This window comes from Chiloscyllium plagiosum, chromosome 43, assembly GCF_004010195.1.
Source record: "Chiloscyllium plagiosum isolate BGI_BamShark_2017 chromosome 43, ASM401019v2, whole genome shotgun sequence".
Lineage (NCBI taxonomy): Eukaryota > Metazoa > Chordata > Chondrichthyes > Orectolobiformes > Hemiscylliidae > Chiloscyllium > Chiloscyllium plagiosum.
Genome location: NC_057752.1, coordinates 831364 through 858015, shown reverse-complemented (window position 1 = coordinate 858015; position 26652 = coordinate 831364). Strand labels below are relative to the sequence as shown.

The following is a 26652-nucleotide window of genomic DNA, read 5'->3' as shown; positions in this document are numbered from 1 at the left end:
AGAATGGAGATGAAGGGGAGAAAATAGCAGGGTTTTATAAATCTAATTAGAGAGAAATATGAGAGATATTGGGAATGTTTCCTAGATACAGGGTGAACAACTTAGAACTTTTACAGTCTTGTATATTCCTCAGTTGAAATTGTGGTAGCGTCCAGTCACACTGGGCACAAACAATGCTAGCGGACACTGGAGGAACAACTCAGGGGAGCTGGGAAATTGCAATGTGATAAATGACAACATCATTGGCCTCTAATCACTGATCTCTTTTGAAATATGATCTCTTGAAGAAGAAAATGCTTGCATTTTAAAGCGCTTTGTTGCATTGTTGATAGTACTTCACATGATGAACTCCACCATCAGCACAGCAAAAAAAAGAGCCAATCTACACCAGCACCATTCCACAAACAGCAAATTCATTGTTGCTTAAAATCAATAGCAAGGATATCAGGAGAAGGCTCTGCTATTCTTTGAACAATGTTGTGGGATCTTTAAAGTCCACTTAGCTAAGATAGAGAGCATCTGCTTTTAATACGATAAGGTGACATGGTGGTGCAGGAAATCTGAAGCCAGAGGTGGGAGTGCCAATGTCTGAGCTAAATTGATAGAGACCTTTAAAAATATTGAATGACAGGCCTCAAAACCTCAAATCGGGCAGAGATAATGTAAGTGAATAATTGTGGAGGAGTGAGCAACTTGATATCTTTCAGAGAATTCCAGTAGTACACTAAACTGTAATCAGACAGAGGCCTCGCATTCCACATCTGCCAGATACTGGAATAAACCTGGACTCATTGTTGAATATTGAAAATTTTAGTTTTTACAAAATATTGAATCCATGAACATCCACAAAGAACAGAGATATCGTGGCAGTGGACATTGAAGTGGTGGTGCATGGTTCGTGCCAATGACTTCTCTATGGCGAGTTTGAAACCTTCAGCTGGTGAGGGGTTGGAGAGCTGAGTCAGGGATCCGAATAGAGGTCAAGCCTCCACATTTCACTTTTATTCACTTCCTAGTCAAGGGATTCATGGGCATCAATGGTAAAGGCTTGGTGGTGATTTGTACGTGCACCCACTTAAATAATACACAGTGAACACTCGTGATTCATCATAATGATAGATATACCTTAGCTATCCTCAAGATTAACAATTATTCACATTTAATCTAGTCAGTTTTAATGCAGATGAAATTGTTAAAAAAATGTAAACTGTGTAAATATTTTGCTTTTTGAACTAGCCTGATATGACAGACAGCCAGCTTGGGTCAGTTTCACATTGGAATATTTTGAGAAGCAAAGCAGTTTAAACCACAGCGCCAGCGTCTCCGTACTTCTGTAGTTGGGTAGATTCATATCACACTTAATGATCAGCAACAAGAGAGTTCTCTGCTGAGAATGTGTGCGATGTGAATGAAGAGGCAACTGCGCTTGAATCAGCTCTGCCATAACATTAAGGTGCTTCTCTTAATTTAAATGGCTTGATAATAGCAATAAAATAGCATAGACAGAAATTTAAAACAAACCTGTTAAGAAGTGTGTTGAAATTACACAGCAGTAGAAATGAAACCCTCAGGTCCCCATTTAAATAGTAAACCAGATCTAAATGTAGTCTATCAGATTTCGACCCTGTCCCATAACCAGACCAGACTAAGAGAGAAAGAGAAAATCTTTTTCCCTTCCATCTATTGAACATTACTTCTTACAATTACAGAAGTACAACGTAAACTTTTGAAAGTAAATTCACTTCAATGGAATTCACAAGGGAACTCACAATTTAAGAAACAGTTTACAGACACTGTATACAATCATTTTATGTAAAAACAAGTAAAATGGAAACTAATTGCAAGCATTACATACCCAATAAAGAAATGGCCAATACACAGAGAAAATGTTCACAAGAAGCATTTACAAGCTAAAGGTTGCAATTATTTAACACCTTTTTAATGTTTTTTTGCACAGATACCCACAACAGATATTCTTAATGAAATTTTTATTTCTGTTTTCAAAGCCAGCCTGTACCTACTGAGACAGAAATATTCAAAAACCCAGCTTCATCAATGCTGAAAAAGATAATTGGCCAACTTTCTAAAAACATGGTGGAGGCACAAGAGTAATAGTAGAGGAACAAAATAACTGCCAAACTATTTGTTTCATAGGTTGTAACACAGTAGTGGTAATGAAACAGGGCTTGTTCTGTATCAACATAAAATATGTCACATGAGCCCATGGTGAAGACCCCTTTGGCTTCTAATATCAGTTGAGGGGAAGCTATTGGAATTTATCAACGAAGTCTAAGTGACTGAATTCTTGGGCAAGTATGAACTGATCAAAGAGAATCAAGTGGATTTGTGAAGGGTGGGTCAAGTCTGACTAATCTAGTTGATTGTTTTGAGCATGTTCCTAGCATTGTGCATAGGAGAGTGTCTATTGATCTTGCCAATGCAAACTTTAAGAAGAAACTGCAGAATTCTCTGCATAAAAGATAATTGGCAAAAATGAATGCACAGTATAATGACCTTGTGACCTTGTGATGTGGGATGGCAACTGGATAGGAGATGGGAGACAAAGATTAGGGATGAAGGAAATTGGCATAATGTGACAAATGATGTTCCCAGGGATCTGTACTGGAGCTTCGGTTGTGTTGTATCATTCAGTGATATTAATGACTTGGATGAAGGAACAGAAAGTTGTCTATTCAAGTCTGTAGATGACACTACAATAAATGGCATAGTAAGTTGAGTAAATCAGAGCAGGAAGTTACAACAGGACATAGATTGAGTGAGTGTGGTGCTGGAAAGGCACAGCAGGTAGGCAGCATCCAAGGAGCAGGAGAATCAATGTTTTGGGCAAAAGCCATTCCGTCGATTCTCCTGCTCCTCGGATGCTCCCTGACCTGCTGTGCTTTTCCAGCACCACACTCTTAACTCTAATCTCCAGCATCTGCAGTCCTCACTTTCGCCTAGATTGAGTGAGTGGGCAGTGTGACAGAGATTAATGTGAGAAAGTGTCAATTTATTTTCTTTGGATCTGAGAAAGGCAAATTAGAACATTTTCACCAGAATAGTACCAGGCCTTAAACAGTTATATTATAAGGATAAGATGCATAAAACTGACATGTTGAGCTTCAAATTTAGAAGACTGAGAGGTAATTTAATTCAGGGAATTAAAATGATAAAAAAGATTTGCTAGAGTTTTTCCTTTAGTGTGGGAATCCAGAACATGAGGACATAGAACAGAATCTTATTGTGGTCTGAGCAATGAGGGCTATGGTGAGATTTGTGGCAGAACGGGATGAGAAGACCATTGAGGCCCATTTCGATATTGGGAGCAACTCACTTCAAGTGGCATGGTGAGATTCGTACTGGGTATTGGCAAGTTGTCAATTAGTGGGGGATAATTGCTTGTTAAACACCTTGTTGCTGGCCCAGATCACCTAATTAATTCTCCCTATTTTAGCAAACTCACCCAACAAACTAGACATTGAGAAACCTCTACATGAAGGTCTGGGAGGGTACCAGGCCACTTCAGCTCACTACTGCCTGCAAAGGATCAGTGCTGGACACTGGGAACCAGCATCTCAGAGCATGCCACATACACCTCACATCTGTCAACACTGACATCTGACATGTGCCAGCCTCCAGGAACCCTCATGGTCCATCTCCAAAATACTTGGAGGACCCTTCTGCCTTCAATGTTGCCCCTCAGGATGTCCTGGAACTCTCATTGTAATGCTGCAGTGAGGACACTGTTCAGGGACACCCCCACCTCTCCGAGATCATGGCCTGCACCAGGCTGGATCCCGGGCCTGTTCACTCACTCTCATAGTGCAGACTCTTGCCATTTGGCACAAATACAAAGGAAGGAAGCTTGTCATGGTTGGCAGCAGACCTCAGTTAAGTCAAGAGGATAGCCTTCAGTCAGGAGGCACTGGCATAATGACAAGGGCAATCTCTGGTACCTGTCCAGCCATACAGAATGGCTAGAGTCAGGATGGTTTCCACATTAGGGGTGAGGCAGCTCACCATTTGTCTTGACTCTTTCTGCCCTATAGGGCCACTTTCCTCCTAGAGTGAGACAAAGGCAGGTAAGTGAGTGGCACAGCTGTTACAGTTGTTAGAGATGGGGAGATGTCCCGAGTAAGTGACAAGGCAATGCTGAAGGCATGCAGCGGTGTAAGGGTTGGTGACAGCGAGTGAGAGAAGATGTTGCAGGCAAGAGTGAGTGTGGTAAAACACGGGTGGGAGGTGGGTATAGTAGCAGAAATAGCGTGAGTGTGAGGTATCAGATGTTGGCACTTATGCTGACAGAGTTGAGAAGATAGTTGATCTTCTTCCTTCAGCACTGGGGCATTCCTCCAGATGCGGAGACTGCGCTGACCTTGGTGGCCATTTCGGACCGCACTGGCATGATCTGGTATCATGGCCTCCTCTGCTGGTCCTGGGGGAAAAGGATGTCCTGCCTCTGCACCAACCAGTCCACCACAACTTACAGGTCCGTGTCCAGAAAGTTGGGCACTGATTTCCCTGTCTGGCATCTGTGGAGCAAATGTCAGGTACTGCGCAGGGACCTCTGGAGTGACAGTGCTTGTCTGGTTGCACAACGGCTTTTAAAAATGGCACAGACACAGGGGATATTGCTGCATCCCAGGATATCTGCTGAGTGATGAGTTGATTCAGGAACAGTGCATGGTAAGATGGGTCTGGAATTAGATGGGAGAAATGCCTGCGTGGGTAATTAATGAGGCGTTTGCTAAGATCAAGTGAGAAAACTCATTGGCCTCATGGCAATAAATCCTGAAATAAACTAGATGCAACTTGGACACCTGAAAAATTCAGCCCAGTGTTAAAATTAGAGCTAGGATATTTAGGGGTGAAATCAGAAAGCAATTTTCCACAAACCCAGGATAATAAAAATCTAGCCCTCTGTCTTCCAAAAGCCTCGGGTGAAGTAAAATTTTAAAGAGTGAGACTACTGGATTTTTTTTTTAGATCAGGCATCAAGGGATATGGAACAGAGACAGAAAAATAGAATTGAGGGTCAAATCAACTATGATCTCTTTAAATGGTGGAACAACCTCAACAGGCTGAATGACTTCCTCCTGCTCTGAGCCATCTGTGTTCCAGCATGAAAGTAACCATATAAAGCTCTTTAAGTGGACATAATGACTACCTAGAAACTTTTACAATTAATGTTTTATGATTTTAAGGCTAGTGGACAGCTGATTAGTTCTTTGTTGCCACTGAAAGTATTAAAATTGGCAATTAGAAGCTAGCAAAAGTTAGTTTTGCCTGGTCATATACAACTGGCTTCACAGCAGCGTAACTTTAGTCTGCTGTGCTCATGTTATTCTAAGTCAGCTATAGTCAGTACTTGATTAGTGACATACAATTGCCACAAATCTCATGCAATGTGGGCATGCAGAGCACATTTTGTTTAATTCTGGCACAGCAAATACACAAAATCCTTCAGAGTAATTTTGGCTTTTACTGTAATACAGAGGTTATATTGGTTCATCTTGCAGACTTCTGATGAACAGATAAAATGCTTTTGTACATTTTAAATTAGTGACCACTTTAGTGGAGGGGAGACAGGAAATGCCATGAAAATTTGTGGATATGCAGTTTAATTTAAAATCAGCTATTTCCCCCCCTTTTTTTGTAAACCATTAGTTAAAAAGCTATTTTTATAAGAACCAAAGCAACAATAAGCAGACACTTCTAATTTAACAAAACTGAATGTTTCAGAGGAGTAAAAACATTTTAAATTGCATCCTAAAATCAGCTTGAAAACAATTTCAACTTGGGAAGGGAAACAGTTCTTTCATCACAAAGTTGTGACCTAATGTTTGAAACACACACTTGGTTCCAGGACACACAGTCCGTGCTGAGTTTGCTGACTCCAGACAGAGGAGGAATAGGCAACACAACAAAAAAGTTGAACTCTGCTTTCGGGCAAGGCAGTAAAAGAGACAAAATTAGTGTGGATTCCTGTTTCTTCTTGCTGTACAGTGACTTTTGCTGGGAAATGTGTAGGTGTGGGATTTGCTTGGAGGCAGGAAGAAGCTCAGTTTTGACGCCACCAGTGTAGGCTAGCACATGATACCTCTGCCAGGGAGAGATATTGGAGGATCAGAACCAGCAAAAAACTTTATCCCAGCAAAGGCCAGGCAGTGCCTTTGGGAGAGAAAGGAGCACAACAGAAAATTTTAAAAATGGTTCTGTTCATTAAAGTTGTGATGAGTTTATTAGACAGTAAAATAGTCACAGATACAGAGGGGACTAAAGGGTATAAACGCTGAAAAGTAATTAAAACAGTGAATGACTGAAACTGATCAAAACAGTCACCAAGGGCAATCTCCATTTAAAGGTAATCAACTTCGACACAATTTTCACACATTGACAACTTGTACCATTAAGCTAGAAGGAAACAGAACATCTGTTTGGATTTCTTTTCCACTAAAATGTAAAAGCAGATTGTCTATTTAAAGTGAGCAATACAAGAAGTACTAAAAGCTAACAGTGGCTTAATAATGGGGAAATTACCCTAGGTGTTATACATAGCAAAGTTGCAAATAATGTGTTTATAATTTTGCTAGATATGACACATGGAGGAAATTGTTCCCCAGAATATTTGCGAGAACAGTACTACTACAGTGTGTAGCACTCTATATACATAGAATTCATTACTGTCACATAAAAGCAAAGTATTGAGAATGCTAGAGGTCTAAAATAAAAATAGAATGTGCTGGAGAAACTCAACAAGTCTGGCAGCATCTGTGGAGAGAAAATCAAGGACCTATCTTCGGGTTCTGAGGAAGAGGAATATCAGACTTGAAGCATTAACTTTGTTTCTCTCTCCACATATGCTAGCAGATATTTGGGTTTCTCTAGCACTCTATTTTTATTTCATTACTCTTACACTCTGACTCTTTGTGAAACATCAAGAGTATGAGCCATATTAATAACTAGACAAGTGCCTACTGTCAGGTGAGTTTCAGATTTGATATTGTAAATATTAGCTTACTCCTTCCCTCTGCCCCAAGCGTGATATGAACTTTGCGTTAAAAATACTTGCACTTATTTTGCGCCTTATCACAGCTCCCAGAAACTGCTCCAAAGCACTCATATTCAAAATTATTGAAATGCAATGCTTGTTGCTATGGAGGCAAATGCAGCAGCCAATTTGCGCACAGCAAAATTGCAGAAGCAGCATATAAATCGTAGAGCAGTTAATCTGTTTTTGGTGGTGGTTTGTTGGGGTGAGCAGGGGGAGATGCCATTGACCAGACAAACTGTGCTATTGAATCTTTCATGTTCACCTGTGCCACCAGAAGAGACAATCTCAATTTCATTTGAAGTCTTAGCTGGTAATGCAGCACTCCGTCAGTACTGCATTGTGATGTTAATCGAGAACGAACGATCTGAACCTACAATCTTTTTGCTCAAAGATAAACTACCAAGCAAATCAAGTAAACACAGCCTGCATTTTGCATATGTTTACATTCTCTTTGATTTTACCACGTGTGGCTAAAACAGTGGTTCAATTTTAACTGCTAGGTGCTTGGACAAAATGGCTTGTCTCATCTGTTGAAGCAGTGATTGACAATCTATGGGAATATATTTTTTTCCATCAAAAAGCATGCAAGCATTAATGCAGAAGATCTCAATGGCCCAGTCATTCGGTTACGGTATAGAAAGTATGGTAGGTGACGTGAGACCTCAAAGCTCACCACCGCAAATTTCTCCTACAATCTTTAAAATCCAAGTTTGATATAATCCAAATCCTATTTCTTATCTTATCCAGTCTCCTATCCCATTTGTTTCAATCTGGGAAGTCTCATGCATTGTGATTATTGGCTCTTTCCCTATATTTCAGAATCAAAAACAAAGTCTTGAGACATTGACTTAGACCTTATAGATACAGTAAGCTCTCCCACCATTCTAGCAGTGTCTAACTACTAAATTACTATGACCTAGTAATTTGGCAGCTAAAAGCTTGTGCACTGACAGTGTAATAAGACTGAAGAGGCATTATCAAGATAACTAGGAATTGTACATTGTACTGAAGTTGCAGCACCTTACAAGGATAATTTTTTTCTTTTGAATTTAAATTCTCAATTTTCTCTTATCCCTTCTAGCCTTGCATTCCATGCACTTTCACTGAGACGTGTGAACCACCTGCCAATGCCACTCTGAAATCTGCCATTAGGCAGTTTGCTCAAGTGCCTGGTAATGATTCCTGATGTAATATTCCCTGTGGTGAAGCGTCTGGTCTCCAAGCAGCAGTTGATTTCATGGGACTACACATTAGTCATCTATTTTAAAAAAAAAAGCTTTCTAAAAACACTTTATTTCACTTATTTGCCAACCCCCCACCCTTTGCTTCTATCTCCTTTCATTACCTTCCTGTCAGACAGTGCTCCTTTGGTTGTAACAGCAGGATTATTTGAGCTGCAGAATTTTCTTTCATTTGCAACCATGGTGCTTTATTTCAGCACAAGCCTCTTTTTTAAAAAAATTGTTTTTGTTCAACAGTGCATTGTACCAAAATTAGAGGTCCAGCTTCAAATAAAACTGCGGGTAAGCCATTGCAGGTTGTTGGCTTCATGCTATTATGGCAGAATATGGTGTGGTTATGTAAGGTTAAAGGTTTTTGTGCACAATACAGCACGAATGAAGCTTCATTGCCAAAAGAATGTAAATGGAACCTTTTACAGTTGACAATTGAGATATCTGCCGCTCCAGTGACTACTTTCTCATTCCCCAAAATAAGAATTGTATCCAACTATTTCTTGTTTGGAACTTCAGAGGATCGCATGAAAGAATGTTCTGTAGGTCTTCACATTTCTCTAAATACTGTAATATCTGATATTACGCACAAATTCCCTTTACAAATTTAAATACAAGTGCACATCTGGGGGAATAAAAGGAACAATCAGTACTCATAGGACCACCATTTAAACAGTTGGAAAATAAAACTGACAACATTTTCATTATGTCAAATATAAAACATTTGGAGCTGAAAATTGGGGTCTATAACTTACTGCAGATTCATGACTCCAGCACATCACAGTTATGCTTTCTGTAAACAACCTTCAATTCTTTCTAAGAATTGTAAATCAGTAGATCGAACAGAAACCTTAATCTACCCCATATTCCGATACTGACAGTGCTGTCCTGCAAGTCACATGGCGCTCGACACTTTAAATACGACCTGGGGTGAACTGTCCAGGAAATGGGCTTTAAAACATCAAACAGCTCTTACATTGAAGAACAGCAGTTTCAATCTCTTGGTCAGAAGGCTTTGGGACAATTGATATAATCAACTGTGGTAAATTAGTATGTGCTTTCCAAGAATTGCACCTCCTGGTCACCAAATTCTGCATCAGAATGAGATGGGAGTTGGTAAGGGTGGGAAAGCCTGGAGGCTGCAGTAGCTGCCCTTTGAGAATGAAAAAGGTGTGGATACACAGTGCTTCAAAAGCTTCGGTTTAATATGGAAGCCTGGGCTCAGTCCTTTCGAGACTGGCACTGATACTTTTCCTGCTGAAACTAGGTGTCATACTGCAGCCATCACTGGGACAACCATGTTGCAACAGAACATCCATGCACTCCTGGCCACCTGCTCGCCGGGCGTGGTACAGAGCTGTGTTTCCATTCACGTCTCTGGCCTTTACATCAATGCCGTACTGTAGAGCACAGAAAACCAAAAAAAAGTGTTATACAATTTCCCCTTTTGTTCTCAAATGCACCCTTTCACTTGTTCATCATCCAAAATTAAGCTCCTGCAACAAATCCCATGTTTCCTCCATTAAGATGAACAGTCAAACTTCAGTTGATCATACTATGTGCAGTGATTGTAATAAGGTCAGCCAAGAGGACCTCATAGAATATGGGGTCCCTGACTGGGGTGTTAACCTGGTCCAATTATGGAGCCCTGGCTGACAGATATAAACAGGAGTGTCAGACATCCTGTTCACTCTGAGAGAGCTGGATTAGTGTCAAGGACTCTCCGCGTGTGAATAAAGGGTGACTTGGTGACAGGATACCTACCTGTGTGGAGTTATTTCACTGTGCACTTTTATATTAGCACCACACTGGGGAAGTGTGGCCTTTAGTTCCTGAATGAGGAGCCAGGAAATGTACCTGGTCCTCAGGTTTTATGTAGCTTCTCAGACAGCGCATGTGTAGGACCTGGTTCCCTATCATTTACATTACTAAAAGTCATTGCTTTATACAGACAACAGAATTACAGACCCACATTTTCCATGGTTGACAGCACTCTTGAGATAAAGCAGCTGGGTTTGTTCACATTACAAAATATGTTAGGTGATGGAGAAAATAATTGCACCTCCTTCCATTGGCTGCACTTAATGTCAAAGCACTAGATGAGATCGAACAAGAGCTTTATCTCTCTCTGGTTGAAGGACCCTTCCCCACTGGATGCCTCCCTTTTCTGATTTCACCAAGATCAGGAACATGAGGGTAAATTGTGCCCTTGATGGACAGCAATCTATACTGGGTAAGTTTATTTGAGCATTCACCCATGTGCCATGATACTCTGCACAGGAAACCATTTCCATTGACAGAGGGATCAATAACCGGGGGCACGGATTTAACATAACTGAAAAATCCAGCAAAGAAATGAGGATATTTTCTATGCAGTGAGTTAAGAGGATCTGAAAGTAATCAGATTCAATCATAATTTTCAAAAGGGAATCAGATGAAATCCAGAAGAGGAAAAATTTATAGGAAAAGAGTAGAGAACTTTCAAAGAAGCAGCACAGGAAAAAACGGGCTGAATGACCTCCTTCAGTGTTATGATTCTTGAGGAGCTTGTACTTTACATTGAGAGATGCGTGAGATCAGAAAAAAAAATTCCTGTTCCTCTGAGGAGTTGCCCACCCTTTAATCACTGAGAGGAATGATTTTAAGAGTGCTATTATAGGTGAATCATGCAAAGACTCCAATTTCTAATTTTGTCCACTGAAAACATCTTGCTAAGTGTCCAATAAAGCATTTAAATTTCAGTTGAACCAGAAGTAATTTGAAGTTGCGCAGCCTATTCTACCAAAGTGCATTGAGCAAATCACTCTGCAGTCCTTTAATTTTGTATCAAAGTAGTTGACAATTAGATCCTGTCATAGCTAATCCCAACAGCAAGTGTGATGTAATACAGCTGCCACAAAGCATGTTAAAAATATTTAAGTTATTTCATTAAATGGAAGTGAATTTCTCCTGCCATAGGATCAGAAGTAGGCCATTTAGCCTAGTCAATGAGATCATGGCTGATCTGATCATCCTCAAATCCACTTTCCTGCCTGCTCCCTTTAACCCTTTGATTCCCTTGCTGATTAAAAAATGTCTCTCAGCCTTGAACATATTTAATGACTCAGCCTCAATAGCCCTGTCCAGTAAAGAATTCAACAAATTCACTACCCTGTGAGAGAAGAAACTCTTCCTCATCTACCTTAAATTGGCAATCCTTTAATCTAAGTTTATTCCTTCCAGTCATAGTCTTGCCAACAAAGGGAATCAACCTCTCCTATCTACCCTGTCAAGTCCCCCAAGAATCTTGTATATTTTGATAAGGTTTGCACTCATTCTTCTGAACTCCAGTCAGTACAGGCCCAATCTACTCAACCTCTCCCCATTATGAAAATTCCTCCATACTCAAGATCAACTTTGGGATCCTTCTCTGATCTGCCTCCAATCCAAAAATATCTTATGATTAGATGAGATTACTTACAGTGTGGAAACAGGCCCTTTGGCCCAACAAGTCCACACCGACCCTCCGAAGAGCAACCCACCCAGACCCATTCCCCTACATTTACCCCTTCACCTAACACTATGGGAAATTTAGCATGGCCAATTCACCTAACCTGCACACCTTTGGACTGTAGGAGGAAACTGGAGCACCCGGAGGAAACCCACGCAGACAGTGGCCCGAGGCAGGAATTGAACCTGGGTCTCTGGCGCTGTGAGGCAGCAGTGCTAACCACTGTGCCACCATGCCATCTTAGATAAGGGGACCAAAGTGAGAACAGTAGTCCAGTTGTGGTCTGACTAGTGCATTGTATAGTTTCAGCAAGACATCTGTCCTTTTATACTCCATTATTTTTAAACTAAAGGCCAACATTGCATTTGCCTTCTCTATTACCTGCTGAACTTGAACGCTAGCTTTTCATGATGCATGCATGAAGACCTTCAAATTCCCCCTTTCCTGTAGATTTCTGCAGTCTTTTCCCATTTAAATAATATTCAGCTCTTTTATTTCTGCCAAAATGCATAACCTTTTATTTTTCCACATTCCATTCCATCTGCGAAGTTTTTGCCCACTTAATCTGTCTATGCATCTCTGTAGACTCAACGCTATCCTCACTACTTGCCTTCCCAGTTTTTTTGTGTCACTCACAAACTTTGGCTACGGTACATTCACTTCCATGATCCAGGTTATTAACATATTATAAATAACTGTGGCCTCAGCACTGATCCCTGTGGCACTCCACTCGTTATGGGTTGCCATCCTGAAAATGCCCCCCTTATCCCAACTGTGTATTCTTATAGTCAGTCAATCCTCTATCCACGTTAATATACCACCCCCAATATCATAGGCTCTTACTTTACTAAATAGCCTTATGTGCAGTACTTTATCAAATGGCTTTTGGAAATATCACATCTACTCGTTCCCTTTTATCTCAGTTTATTTTCTGGTCATCCTTTGTTGGCTTTCAAAACTTACCCCGTTCCTCTGGTTTATCTCTAATCTTTGGCACACTATATGTTGTTTCTTTTGATTTTATGTTACCTTTAACTTCCATGGTTAACTATGGATGTTTATCCCTTTTCTAGAATCATTCTTCTCATGGAGATATATCTTTGTTGTGAGTAATTAACTATTTTCTTAAATGTCTTCCATTGTTCATTAACCATCTTTTCTGTTGAACGCTTTTCCTAGTCCACTTCAGGCAACTATATCCTCAATGATTTGTAACTATCATTATTTATGTTTAGCACATTTGGTTCCAACCTAAGTTTCTCACTCTCTGACAGAATGCTAAATTCTAACATGTTATGGTCACCGTTTCCTCTGTGCTCTCTTACTTTGTGATCATTTATTAAACTTGCCTCATTATAAATACCAGACCCAAAACAACCAATCTCTGGTTGGTTCTGCAACATACTGTCCGATGAAACTATCCCAAATACACAGTGTATATTAGAAAAATCAAATTTGCAAAGAAATTAGAGTCACCCATGGTTAATATACTCCTTCTTTTATGTGTGCTTATTATCTCCTGATTTATTCTCTATCCTACACAACAGCTGTTGTTAGGGGGCATACAAACTACTTCCACCAGGGTCTTCTTCTCCTCATTATTCCTTACCTCCACCCACATGGATTCTACCATCTACTGATCCAAGATCATTTCCTGCTATTATACGTTTTCCATCTTGTACTGACAAAGCTACCCTACCACTTTGTCCTTCTTACCTATCCTTTCAAAAGTCACATATCCTGCATATTTAGTTCCTAGGTTTGATCTCCTTGTAACCATGTCTCCATAATGACTATAGGATCATACCCATTAACCTCTAGTTGAACCATTAATTCATTTATTGTGTTCCAAATACTACATGCGTTTAAGTAAAGAGTCATTAATTTCGCCCTTTTTACCATTTTTCTTTCACTTTTGTCCCTATATGCTGCATTTTTATTGCTTGTACACTCTGCCCTTCCTGTTGCACTTTGGGTATCATTACCCATCTAGTCGCCTACAATTTTGCCATATCCATTTGCTTTTTACGTCCATTATCCCCTCTCCAGAACTCTACCCCACTCTATTTAGGTTAAAGTCCTTTAGGACCCTGCTCCCAGCCTCGTTCAAGTGAAGCCCATCTCACTGAAACAACTCCTTCTACCCCAGTGCTAGAGCCATTGTGCCATGAAATGAAACTCATTTTTCCCACATCAATCTTTAAGCCACGCATTTAACTCTTTGACTTTATTTATCCTATGTAAGTTTTCTCATGGCTTAGATAGTAATCCTGAAATTATTACCATGGAAACTGCTTTTTAAATTCAGTTCCCAACTGTTCAAATGTTTTCTGCAAATCCTCCTTTCTAGTTCTATCAATATTATTGCTACTTATTGTGGATAATGACAATTCCTCCCCTCCCACTCTGAGTTCCTTTCCAGCCCCAGGGGGATGTCTTTAACCCTGGCAACACAGCCTTTGGGACTCACACTCACTGCAGCAGAGAACAGTATCTATCCCCTTAATTGTATTGCCCTTTACCACTACTTATATTCCCATTCCCAATTTTAAGGCCTCTCATAGACTATATTTTTATTATCTAATGCAAGGGATAGGACTACATCCTGAAACAAAGTGTCAGGTAACCTCTCTCTCTGATGTGACACAATGCCTTCAGCTTGGACTCCAACTGCTCAACTTGGATTGGAGGTTTCTTGAACTGCAAGTACTTACTACAGACGTGTTCACCCTGGATCACCTTAGTGTCCAACAGCTACCACATCTTCAGCAGCAACACATCACATATCCTGCTATCACTATTGTATCTTATTTAATGTATTCATTGGTTACTCTAGTATCCCTGTTGTTTACACTTGAAGAATGTCCTGCTGTTCACACATTGAACTCTTTTTCTGATCATTGTCTGTTAAGTGGAGCATATGGGATACAGCTGCAAGAATATGCGTCTATTCCAACAGTCAGTGGCTACATCTTTTCTAATTATACTTCTATTTCCCTCTTACATTGTGGCTAATTACCACTGCAGCACTCAGGAGGTACTGTGTTGTCAGCAGTGCCATTCTGCAGTTTAGATGTTAAACTGACGTCTTGTCAACCAGTTCCAGTGGTCAAAATTAATGTTAAATTTCCTATGAAAGAAGTTGAAGAAAAGCAAGGCATATTCTCTACGTGAGCTGGCCAACAATCCTCCTTCCATTAAAACTATGAACAGTTGGCTGTCAGTCTCATTTCTGCTTATGGCAACTTGCTGTGCTCAGAACAACCACTATATTTGCAAGCATAACAACTGTTGTTGGCGTTCAAAGTAATTCATTATGTGACGCGCATTTGGATGTTTCTGCAGTAGAGTGATATGAATGCAGGCCACCAAATTATACAAAATAAGCTAATCAGTAAATCATACAGTTCAATATAACAGACCAATAATTCACAGAAACTGGAAAATAGAGGCAAACTTGTATTAGAAACTCATTAGAAATTCTGTTTTTATAATGCAGAAATGAAAAGATTTTGTTTTAAATTCACTAATAGGAGTCGCTGGTTGAGCCAGCATTTATTCCCCATCCCTAGTTACCCCTTGAGAAGGTGATGGTGAGCTGCCTTCTTGGACTGCTGCTGTCTGTGTGGTGCAGGGTGTCACAAAGCTGGTCCCTTTTTTCCTAAAAGCTGTTCCTTTTCTCAAGGATACCTATGGCCATACTAATCTGAAAATGTCTGATCTTGGAAGCTAAGCAGACTCAGGCCTGGTTAGTACTTGGATGGGAGACTACCTGGGAATACCAGGTGCAGTAGGCTTTAAAAAGGGGCAGCTCAGTGGTTAGCACTGCTGCCTCACCGGGTCAGGGACCCAGGTTCAATTCCGTCTTGAGCAACTGTCTGTGTGGAGTTTGCACATTCTCCCCGTGTCTGAGTGGGTTTCCTCCCACAATTGATTCCTGAAGAAGGGCTCGTGCCCGAAACATCGATTCTCCTGCTCCTTGGATGCTGCCTGACCTGCTGCCCTTTTCCAGCAAAACATTTTCAGCTCTGATCTCCAGCGTCTGCAGTCCTCACTTTCTCCTCGAAAATTTCCTCCCACAGTCCAAAGATGTGCATGTTAGGTGAATTGGCCATGCTAAATTGCCCGTAGTATTAGGTGCATTAGTCAGAGGTAAAATGTAGGGGAATGGGTCTGGGTGGGTTGCTCTTCGGAGGGCCGGTGTGGACTTGTTGGGCCAAAGGGCCTGTTTCCACACTGTATTAAAAAAAAGGATACTGTGTCCTTGATTTGTTTTTCAGAGGGGTAATAAACCAGACTGGGCACCGATCAGTCTGGTTTGGTACAGAGAGGAAAATAATTTTGAGAGGCCTTTTGTTTATATGTAAACAGATGAGACTTCAGGCCAAAGTGGTCATGTTTTAGAAGTGACCCGTATAATGAAAGGGGAGTGGTCAGCTTTCTAGCAGTTCAGTTCAGTCCAGAACTAGTTGGGAGATCAACAGTGAGCTGTGTGGAAAATCTCTCTCTCTCCTTCTGCCCTTCTAACTTCAACCTGTAAGCATCTGTTCCATGTATACTGGTTTTTAAGGGGGTTTGCTTATTGGGACTTTTGTGTATATTCAGAACAGTATAATTAAGTCTCGTTTGGATAGACTGAGTTCTGTAGGGGTTCTTTATTCTGTTCTTTGTGTTTCATTGTATCATTTTGTGAAAAAAAAAATGTCTGTTTTAAAACATAGTCGTCAACCTAGCTAGCTTACTCTGGGTAATTTTCACTGTACACTTACCAAAACAAATTGCAAAGTTATAGTCTGGGTTGCCTGCTCAAGAATGTTTTTGAGTGGTCTGGCCTAGTCCATAACAGGGGACACCCATAGTGCTGTTGAGAAGGGGGCTTATAGATTATAACCCAGTGACCTGACAAATCTCAGTTTGATTACATGCCATTAATTGACTACTAAAACAGAAATGTTGACTTTGGGTCAGCATGTCCTACTGCCTTCCAGCTTTGCTCTTCTGATAGGCCTTAGGCCACATTTTTGTAAATGACTTGAAGTTGGAGATGAGGTGACAGGTTGGACTGGCAAGGATGGTACAAGTCTAGGTTGGAGACAATGTCCATTATGAATGGCTTGTCCACAGCAAGCTAAATTAAAGGACAGGAAGGATTATTCATCTCATTTCTACAATAAGTAAACACAACTGAAAATTGATCAATTTTACCCTCCCAGGTAAATTAGCATTAGAAACTGTTAGCTTGATGACATGAACATGAAACCTTTTCGGCAGGGATAGGACAATGGAAAGCACAGCAAATTAGAGTGGAACAGAACCAACACGGAGGAACAAGATCTGTGCCAGCTGAATAACACCTACCCAGACAAGAAGCTGTGTCACTACTACATCCTTTCGTTCACAGGCGAGATGCAGAGCTGTCCGTTTGTCTTTATCTTCAGTCCATTCATTGATGTGCTCCTTTTTGGCATGAGCAAGCAGTAGTAAAATACTGTGAAGGTCCTTCTCCATAACAGCTCGAAACAGCTGCTTTCCAATGGGAATGTCGCGGTATTTCAAGGATGCAAGAAACAATTTCTGCTCATACTTTGCTCTGATCCAGTTCTCCCTTTCTTCCCTACAACAGGACAAGTCATAGTGATATCTTGGCAATTATGACCAGTGATTAAAACAGCAAGAATTCAACAATTTTGTGGACAAAGTTGTATTTAAGCCTTGAAGTGCCTACTCACAATGTGGCTGTACAGGAGACTAGCAGTAACTGTGTTAGTGTGTCTAGAGGGGTGAAATTTAGGTTGTAAATTTGCTTGCTGAGATGGAAGGTTTGTTCTCAGATGTTTCATCACCATACTAGATAATTTCACCAGTGAACCTCCATTGAAGACAGGCCTCTAGGAATTCCGTGCGTATCTTTGTTTAGCCTGTCCCAGGATGGATGTATTGTCCCAGTTGAACTGGTGTCCCTCATTGTCTATAATGTATAGATACTAGTGATAGTTGGTCATGTCTTTTGGTGATTAGCTTGTGCTCATGTATCTTGGTGGCTAGTTTCCGGCCAGTCTGTCTGATGTAGTGTCTGTTGCAGTCCTTGCAGGGTATTTTGGATGTGACGTTTGTTCTGCTGGTCCTTTAGATTCATCAAGAGTTGTTTCAATGTGTTGGTAGGTTTGTGAGCCACCATGATGCCAAGGGGCTGGAGTAGTCTGGTTGTCTGAGATGTCTTTAATGTGTGGTAGTGTGGCGAGAGTCTCTGGGCGTGTTGTACATTCATGTTTACGTTTGTTGCGTGAGAATCGGTGGACTGTGCTTACCCGTTGTTCCTGAATACATTGTATAGGTGTTTTTCTTCGGCATCCCATAGTTCCTGGGTGCTGCAGTGTATTGCGGCTCGTTTAAATAATATCCTGATACAGCTCCATTTGTGGGTGTTGGGATAATTGCTCCTGTAGTTGAGTATCTGGTCAGTATGTGTCGCTTTCTTGTAGACGCTGGTCTGCAGCTCTCCGTTAGCTTTTCGTTCTACAATGACATCTGGAAGAGGAGTCTATTGTTGTTCTCTTCCTCATTGGTGAACTTTATATCAGTAAGGATGTTGTTTATGTGTTTGTGGTTTTTTTCTAATTTGTTCCATTTCATGATGACAAAGGTGTCATCCACATAGCGGACCCAAAGCTTGAGCTGGATCGTGGGGAGGGTTGCTCATTCCAACATCTGCAAGTTACTTCTGCCAAGAATCCTGATATTGGTGATCCCATGGGTGTCCCATTGATTTGGTTGTCGGCTTGTCATTGACACAGACAACGAGGGACACCAGTTCGACTAGGACAATACATACATCCTGGAACAGGCTAAACAAAGACACGGATGGGAATTCCTAGAAGCCTGGCATTCAAACTGGAACTCCATTAACAAACACATCGATTTGGACCCCATTTACAAACCTCTCAAAAAATGAACCGGAAGGGATATCACCCACTGTAACAGACCAAGACACACAAATAGAGAGCGGGACAGGACACCAGTGCTTCAATGGAGGCTCATTGATAATGTTACCTAGCATGGTGATGAAACGTCTGAGAATAAATCTTCCAGCTCAGCAAGCACACTTACAATCCGAGCTACAAACCTTCACAAAAATTGCAAAGGGTGAAATTTTGTTAGATAGTGGCAAGGTGTGTGAACCTCTTTTGGGAGAATTCATGAGTTGGAAGTGCTTGATGCAAACTTTCCCCCACCCAGATTCTAAACTATTTTCTTGAAAATTGTTTTAATTTTAAAACTGAGATTTGGTAATACCTATATTTGACATAATAATGATGTAAGATACCACTATTTTATCTTTTTTAGGATTATCAACCAAAATGGAATTTGGATAGGTGCATATATTAAATACTAGGAGAGTTTTGCAACTTGGAAAAATAAAGTGCTGCATATTTTTAGCTGTGCCAGAAAAATTTTGTTTTCAAAGCAGTAAGGGAGATAAAATTTGAGACTAATATTAAGAGTCCATGATTTAAGGAGATTTTGTGTAATGACACAGTCCTCTGATTAATTAGGCTGCAGTTTGTGACAAAGCTGGAAGTGCCAGGACAGCAGAGACTTCCAGAGCCTGCAAACTGAACATGTCTCCATCTTTCTCTCCCTCTGTGTGGGGGTTAAAAAAAAAAAGACAGAAAAAAAAACAAGAATGCTTAAAAGAAAGAATTCTAATAAGAAAAATACAGGTCTGCTCGATCAACTATCAAAGTGAAGAACAAACAACACTCTACAGAGAGCAGCATATCATCATTGCTAAAAAAAAATTAGGAGGAACCATGTGAGACAACCTAACCTACCCTTGAAATCTGAACTTATGAACTTCCAGACTTTGCTCAGCATATCTATATTCTTTTCCACCAATAATATCAATGTCAAACTGTCTGTCTTTCATTTGTTTTAGTCGTTAATGAGTATGTACTTATTTTGAGTTTTAAAGGGATTTCTGTTATCATAGAGTTAAACAGCATGGAAACAGACCCTTCAGTCTAACACATTAGAAATCCTCTTTTCTCTGCCATTTCTGAAAGTTAAGTGGTTTTAAAACATTATTTTCTGTTAATGATGAAAACAGGTATGAATTGATTTTGTCCTGAATAGCAATCAGTTCAGTAAATTGGACATCTTGGGGGTCTCATTGGAACTTTAAACATTCAGTGATGCCTTGTGGAACAGAGGAGCACAATTATCAGCACACTCTTCCTAGTTAGGTGGTAACAATGACACTTAAGAGTATGAATTGTGACTGTTTTATCCCTTCCTCACATCTGAACGGTGCTGGGCTACAACTTGAACAGCAGCTGGCAGCTTTTGGTCCCTCATTCAACATAGACAGACTATTTGCCCAATGAGACAAGAGATTGCAGCCAAAATCCTAACTTATCTTCTCCAAATTTGATCAAGTTCCCTATTGCGGAGCACTAAAACCAATCATATATCCCCACAACCTATCTGGCTGAAGTCAGTTCCTTCAGCAGGGACACAATGGACTGAATGACCTCCCACAGTGTCTCATTCAACTAATCTATGACCTGGTATCGAATTGGACATTTTTGTATTGGAATGGTTCAATCCAACACCGAACAAAAAATGTACTCACTGAGCCACAAGAGCAATGGACTACGAATCTTCAGACAGGGCTTACATGACAAACTTGGTTTGGGGTCTCAAAACATGAACTGCAGGCTGACTCCATCCCTATTTTTAATCAGTCAAAGACCCTGCTAGTTTATTTCATCTTTGAGTGAAAGGCTAATCTTAACTTTAGCTGAAAATTCCAAATTTTCAAAACAAGCTAGAAGAGGGGTCTTCTATTCTTGTGTGTGTGAAAAATTTCACATTCCAAGTACAGTGCTTGGTAAAACACTCGAATGAAGATGGGGATTCCAAGCATTACAGAGTGCCTTTCAATGCTTGGAGCTATCAGCCAAACTGGAGTGGGTCTCCTACACATACAAAGAATGGGGTAATGCACATATACAATACAATTTGCTGATGGGAATGAGCAGCATTTCACCACGTATATAAGATATTCAGAACTATGGCTTTGTCCCCTCAATCTATTGTTGGTGACCTTAGCAGTGGCAAACACAAAGCAGTCACATACCGTGTAGATTCTGGAGTGGGCTTGCTGCGTCCCTGAGTATTCTTCTCCCACACACTGTTTGCCATCTCATTTCCAATAGACGTCAGCACGAGAGTTAGCTCCAAAGGCCAGTCATCAAGATCCAGAGATCGTACTCGTGAAAGATGGGTCCCAAGATTACGATGAATCCCTGAGCATTCAATACATATGAGTGCTCCCAAATTCAGACTTGCCCAGGTAGGATCTGGAAGAGGGCCCAAAAAGTTCACAGCTCACTTTATGTTGTTTTCAAAATTTGATAATATGTGAAAATAAATGCGTCAGCAGATATAGAAGGTGCTGCACATTGGTCACATGTGGAGCCACCAGACCTGTCTTGTACATGATCTACGGCCATCTTAAAACAGGCATATCTGGCAGCAGATTGCTCTCCTTGCTACTGCAGTCGGTGCCTTCAAAAGAGTCAGAGTGTAGGGAGAGTTAGCTGATAGAGAATAAGAAATTCTGTTCTTCTAGTTTGACATTTAGTTTTTTCACCAGTCATACCCATTTTTCAGGAAAAAAACAAACTATTTAGCTCTGAGCTGACCTCTGCCCAATCTATACAAGCACTGCTCACATTGCCAAATTTGTGGGGATCCTTCTTTTTAGTGCCTAACACATAGATCTATTTTCACAAATTGGTTACCTCAAGAGTAGGGCAGATATCGGACCTACTCCACTCAGCCTCTGTGGCTGCCAACCAAAGCTTCCAGAAACACTTCTGGAAACACGCCAGGAAGTACAGGAATTATAATTGTCCCTATCCCATAGCCTGTACAACCACTTTTCACCTACCGCAGTGTTTGCATGATTCGAGGACACTTACTATCTATACTTCTATGCCACACATAATTTCATGACTAGGTCACCTTACTGAAGTGATACTGTGCCCTAGTCAGAAGTGAACTTGACAATTTAAACATACAGACTGGGCCCATTTTGCAAAAAGATGACAAAATTTTGACCAAATCCAATAAGTTTAATTTTGCTGATGACTTTGAAAAGAAAATATAGATTCTTACTTGCAGCAGCGCAGTCAACACAGAATGAATTTCCTTTGGCATTTCTTATCGCCTGAAGGGCAACAGCTTCACTCCGGCTGTCCATCCGAGCCTAAGGTATAAAAGGTATAATTTAGGGAACTCAATGGATAAATGAGGGCAGTATGGAAAGGACTGCTCTCTTCCAGTAAATTGCAGACCTGAAATTCTGGTCTGGGTAAAGTCAAGTTGGGCCAATATCTGGCCAAGGAATTGGAAAATCAATTGCATTTAGAACTGAGCAACTGGTCTGCTGTAGTTTACTTTTGCATTGACTGAAGCTAAAGATGGTGACCAAAGTGTAATGAACGTGGAATGTTGCAAGGCTTTTGTGTTTTGAAATGTCTTTTTAAATCCAAAGTGAAAGAGAATTTTGGAAAGGCGTATTTGGAATTCAGAATGAACACCTCAGTTTGGGGAAGTGCACATATTGCCAAGGGAATGAGAGTTGAGAAGGAATATAAAGTCAATTGGACCCATTGACATGTCAAATGGCACCTCTCAGGGAAACTTACAAAGGAAGAGCTGCTGCCGAGAGGTAGGGAGATGAGAACTGGAATTCTCTCAGGAATAGGTCTTCTTTGTTCTGGAGGAAATTATGGGGAGCAGAGAAAACCCCTCTATGGGAAAAAACAGTTTTACCAAAGATAACTAAATCATTTAAAGATGGTGAATGCAGGAAAATCTGGAATTTTGGGTTATCAAGACTGTTGTGACCTGAGGCACAAGTGGAATTCTTTGAGGCCTGCCTGGCTGGTGATAATCGGGTCCAGAAAACTTGGACAGAGTAGAATGATTGTTGAAGGACATTGAAAATTTCAACTTGATGTGGCAGGAAGTGTTGAATCTCTGTTGTAGAGCTAGGAGTGACTCTGTCTCACTAAATCAATATGTTTCCTTTTCATTCAATCTTGGATTACACAGTACCTTAAAACAAGTTTGAAGAACATTAAGCATAGCTGAAGCTGACAAAATTGTCAAAATATGTGCCCCTGCACTACCATCCTCAATGAACACAAATTTTGTGAAACTGTTCACTTATAGGATATAAAACAAATTTGCATAAAAAGGCATCTTATCTAATGCACTTTAAGGATTAACTTTGGAGGCAGCATAAACACCTATTGGGATATCTTTTTGCTTGAAGTACATTAACAGTAATCATACCCAGGTTTGCTGACCAAGTTACCTTGTTCTTGCTACTTTCACAGGACTGCAGACTGGCCAGGATTTGACTTTCAATGGCTTGGACCCAGGCATCCCTCTCTTCAAAGTTCACTGCTTCAAAGTACCACATCTGGCCGGTGCTGGAGACAATAGTGAACTCAATGTTCTCCTCTTGTTCTGTGAGAGGGATAATTAGGAGAAAACAGATTTTTTATTCCCCAGCAGCATTATGAAGTAGTCATTAATGTTAAGGTCTGTGAACTTGGCTGTTTTGCCCAGGGTTGGTTATGAATAAGCAGTGAATTCACAGCATGCTGTGCATATTGACTCATATTTGACAAACGGAATTGTACATTTATGTGGAACAGATTAATCAATGACACAAAATGTAAAAGGTTATTGTTACAAAAGAATATCAAAAAACATTTTTTAAATGGAGATTGAAACAATCAACAGGTTTCCTTCACCCCTATTGGATCAGTCAGTAAATTTACTGGCCAGTATGAGACTGAGGAGCATCCCAAGTTTGAACCTGGTCTTTATTGAGTAACGATAGCAGAAGCACAACAATTTGCCTCAATGTACCAACTTTGGGTCATGGGAAAATCAGCCAAAATTCCAACTACTAATTCCATCAAAGAATGCAAAGTAGGTACATGAATAGTCAAGATTGGGCTCTGATGTGATGTACCAAGTTCAACTAGCCTGTGGATAATCACTATCTAAAGACAATACAGGAGGTCACAGAGCCAAAGTACAGAAGAGTTGGCCAGAATCCAAGGACCTTTATCCCAGGATATCAGACAGGAAGGGGAGGGGATCTGTTCTACAGTCACATATTCTTTAAGAAAGATTTTCTAACTTTGTGAGATGTAGCACCTATGATTGCCCCATTATGCTGACAATGTTTCTCACAAATTGCATGCAACCTGAAGAAATCCTCCGTCAGATTTAAAAGGGGTTCCATCAGCTGGAATCTTTCTTTTGCTCAAGCCTCATTGTGCATCCACCAAAATGGATTTTCAGGCTAACATAACCCTTTTTTTAATGTGCAGTTTAATTAACAGGGTAGCCTTCTTTCAAATGTGTAGGACATTTGTCCTTTATTTTGCACATACTGTACATGAACATGAAAACAATTTTCCTTTCGATTATCTTAAAATATATACTGGGCCGGCCTGTTTTCAGGCCCTTCTTTCCCCTGTCCCTTACACCCTCCACACACACAGCCAAACCAGAAGAACAATAAAACATAGGATTCAGTGCCCAGGCAGGCTTAGGAGTAAAGATTTAACATTCACAACGCAAAAGGACACTGAAAAGCAAAGGCACAGGACAAACGCTTGAACACAGATGTACTCTGGACAGAACACACAACAACTAACAATGGTTCTAGCCATTGGATGCAATTTAAAATAACGTTACCTGCTCTGTAAATATTTCTTAAACTACCAAAACGCTTTAATTTCCACACCCTGCGTTTGGCTGCACCCAGAATCCAGCAAAGCAAGTAGTAGAAGCAATTGGAGAAAGACATTGGAGAAAAGATTACTGCAGAGCACAGCTTCACATTAATAATTGCAAAAGGAAACAGCTGATCTAGGGTACAGATGTGGGCACTGTTGATCCTGTGCATCTCACAAGGCATGAATAGAACAATTATCATTTTAAAAACTCAGAACATGCAATTGATTTGCAAAATGCACCTCTCACGTCAAGTTCTTGATACCAATTACTTTTGTTATTTCACCAACATACTAGGAACAAGCATTAAAGTGGATGTTTGCCTTCACTGAGAGTAGCAATTAGCTGTTGAAGAGGGACTGAACAGCCTTTTGTCACAACACAACGTCAGGAGCCTATTGCCTTCTGAAAAATTAGTAAATCCTACCGCTTTTCAAACTCATTTTATTCTCCCACCCATAGTGCAAGATGACTGCATATTACACACACACATACATACTTTGCTCATTAACCATAAAACAATCAACTCTTTATTTCTAATTTTCCATGTACTTCATCCAGCAAAATGTAGACAAAAGCTTCTCCAACCCAGGCAAGGTTGTTAAACTTTAAACCTATCCCCAGCCTTCTTACCCCCTGTGTAATTGGAGCAACCACTTGCCTCAGTGTGCTGTACATTAAATAGAAGCTTTTACTTCTCTGTAAAGATGTGGGGATGCAGGAACAAGTAGTCAAGGGTGGGATCATGGCTTCCAAATCTAGGAAAGGGAGATGTTGCTCCATTGAATTTATCTCATTCTACATAATTACTGACTGGAAAGGAGTAGGCATGGGGGTTTTGTCGGGGGAGGGTGGGACAGAAAGAGATAACAAATGAACAAAAGCTCCCTTCCCGCATACAGTCTGTTCTGATATAAAATGATAGTTCTATTCCCATGCGATCCCGTGTAAGAAAACCGTGTAATAGCAGCACAATTTAAACCAATGAGACTGGAATCATGTTATAGCCAATACAGGTAGGGAAAGTTCATGTTCTACAAATAATGGTCTAAATTCTTCAATCACATTACAGCCAATTCATGTGGAAGAAACACGTGTTATAGCAGAACTGACTGTACTTATCACAGTGGCAACTCAAAGGAGGCCTTACAAACATCTTGGGAATACGCCTCAAATGACTTCACCTACAAGTTACTGCTGTTACACGAACAAAATGCAGTTAGAATTTAACACACAGCAAAATCTCCCAAACAGCACTGTGGAATGACCAATCAGTCTGCTCTAGGTGGTGTTGGTTGAAGGAGGAATATTGACCAGAACATGGAGAATTTCCTTCCTTGTCTCCCAGGGTTCTTTATCATTTACCCAGAGAGGCAACTGTGATGACTCAATGGCATAAGGCATAGCACAATGCACTGACGTTGACAGTATAGTTACTAATCCTTGTTGCTTGAGGCAGCCAGTTTAAAGTTTCATTTCCTATTCAAATAGGATAGGCTGGGAATATGATCGGTAATAAATGGAAACAAAGAGCCTCGATAAATTAATTATCTTTGCTGCTCCATGGGAAGGTGCATTGGTAAACATTTCCTCTCCACCCTCATGTGTTAGATTCTGCTTCATTCAGTTTAAGTTAGGACAGTTGCTCGTTTAAATCAAATAAATACATTTTACATAGCACTGAAACTTTTCAGTGATATTACCAGTGTGTGAGAGTGAGAGTGTGTATGTGTGAGTGTGGTTTAGAAAATCTTTTTAATTATACAATTAGACTTTTTATACCCGATGGCTTTAATGAAACAACTCCAGAAACTGGCAACCTGAAAATAAAAGTCCAATCATTTTCCAATGAGTATAAATTTTGGTCCCTAACCTCCCTTGATCACCCAAGATATGTAGTTGATTTCTGGAAAATATCATGAAGAAATAGCTCATGCTACTGACCACCATTACTTAAACGTATTTTTGAGAGGCAGCGAACACTGGCCCAGCCAGTGTAGAGTACCCAGTAGATATTTTAAGTCGATCAATTATGTGGCTATAAA

The 26652-nt window shown here is 40.4% G+C and overlaps 1 protein-coding gene across 4 annotated transcripts in view; it reads right to left on the bottom strand.

Moving 5' to 3' along the window:
- Positions 1-2909: 2909 nt before the first annotated feature.
- The window catches only part of LOC122543279 (arf-GAP with GTPase, ANK repeat and PH domain-containing protein 1-like), a 200698-nt gene continuing 176955 nt past the window's right edge, over positions 2910-26652 (bottom strand). For 2 of the 4 annotated variants that reach the window (XM_043681772.1, XM_043681770.1), the window contains exons 14-18: positions 23166-23320; positions 21959-22049; positions 20916-21138; positions 17135-17390; positions 2910-9686 (exon numbers count right to left, since the gene is read on the bottom strand). In XM_043681772.1, the coding sequence (XP_043537707.1) occupies positions 9489-9686; positions 17135-17390; positions 20916-21138; positions 21959-22049; positions 23166-23320 (923 nt within the window). In that variant the 3' untranslated portion in view covers positions 2910-9488. Of the gene's footprint in view, positions 9687-17134; positions 17391-20915; positions 21139-21958; positions 22050-23165; positions 23321-24568; positions 24629-26652 lie in introns of all 4 variants that reach the window. The other 2 variants (XM_043681769.1, XM_043681771.1) reach the window with 2 other exon arrangements.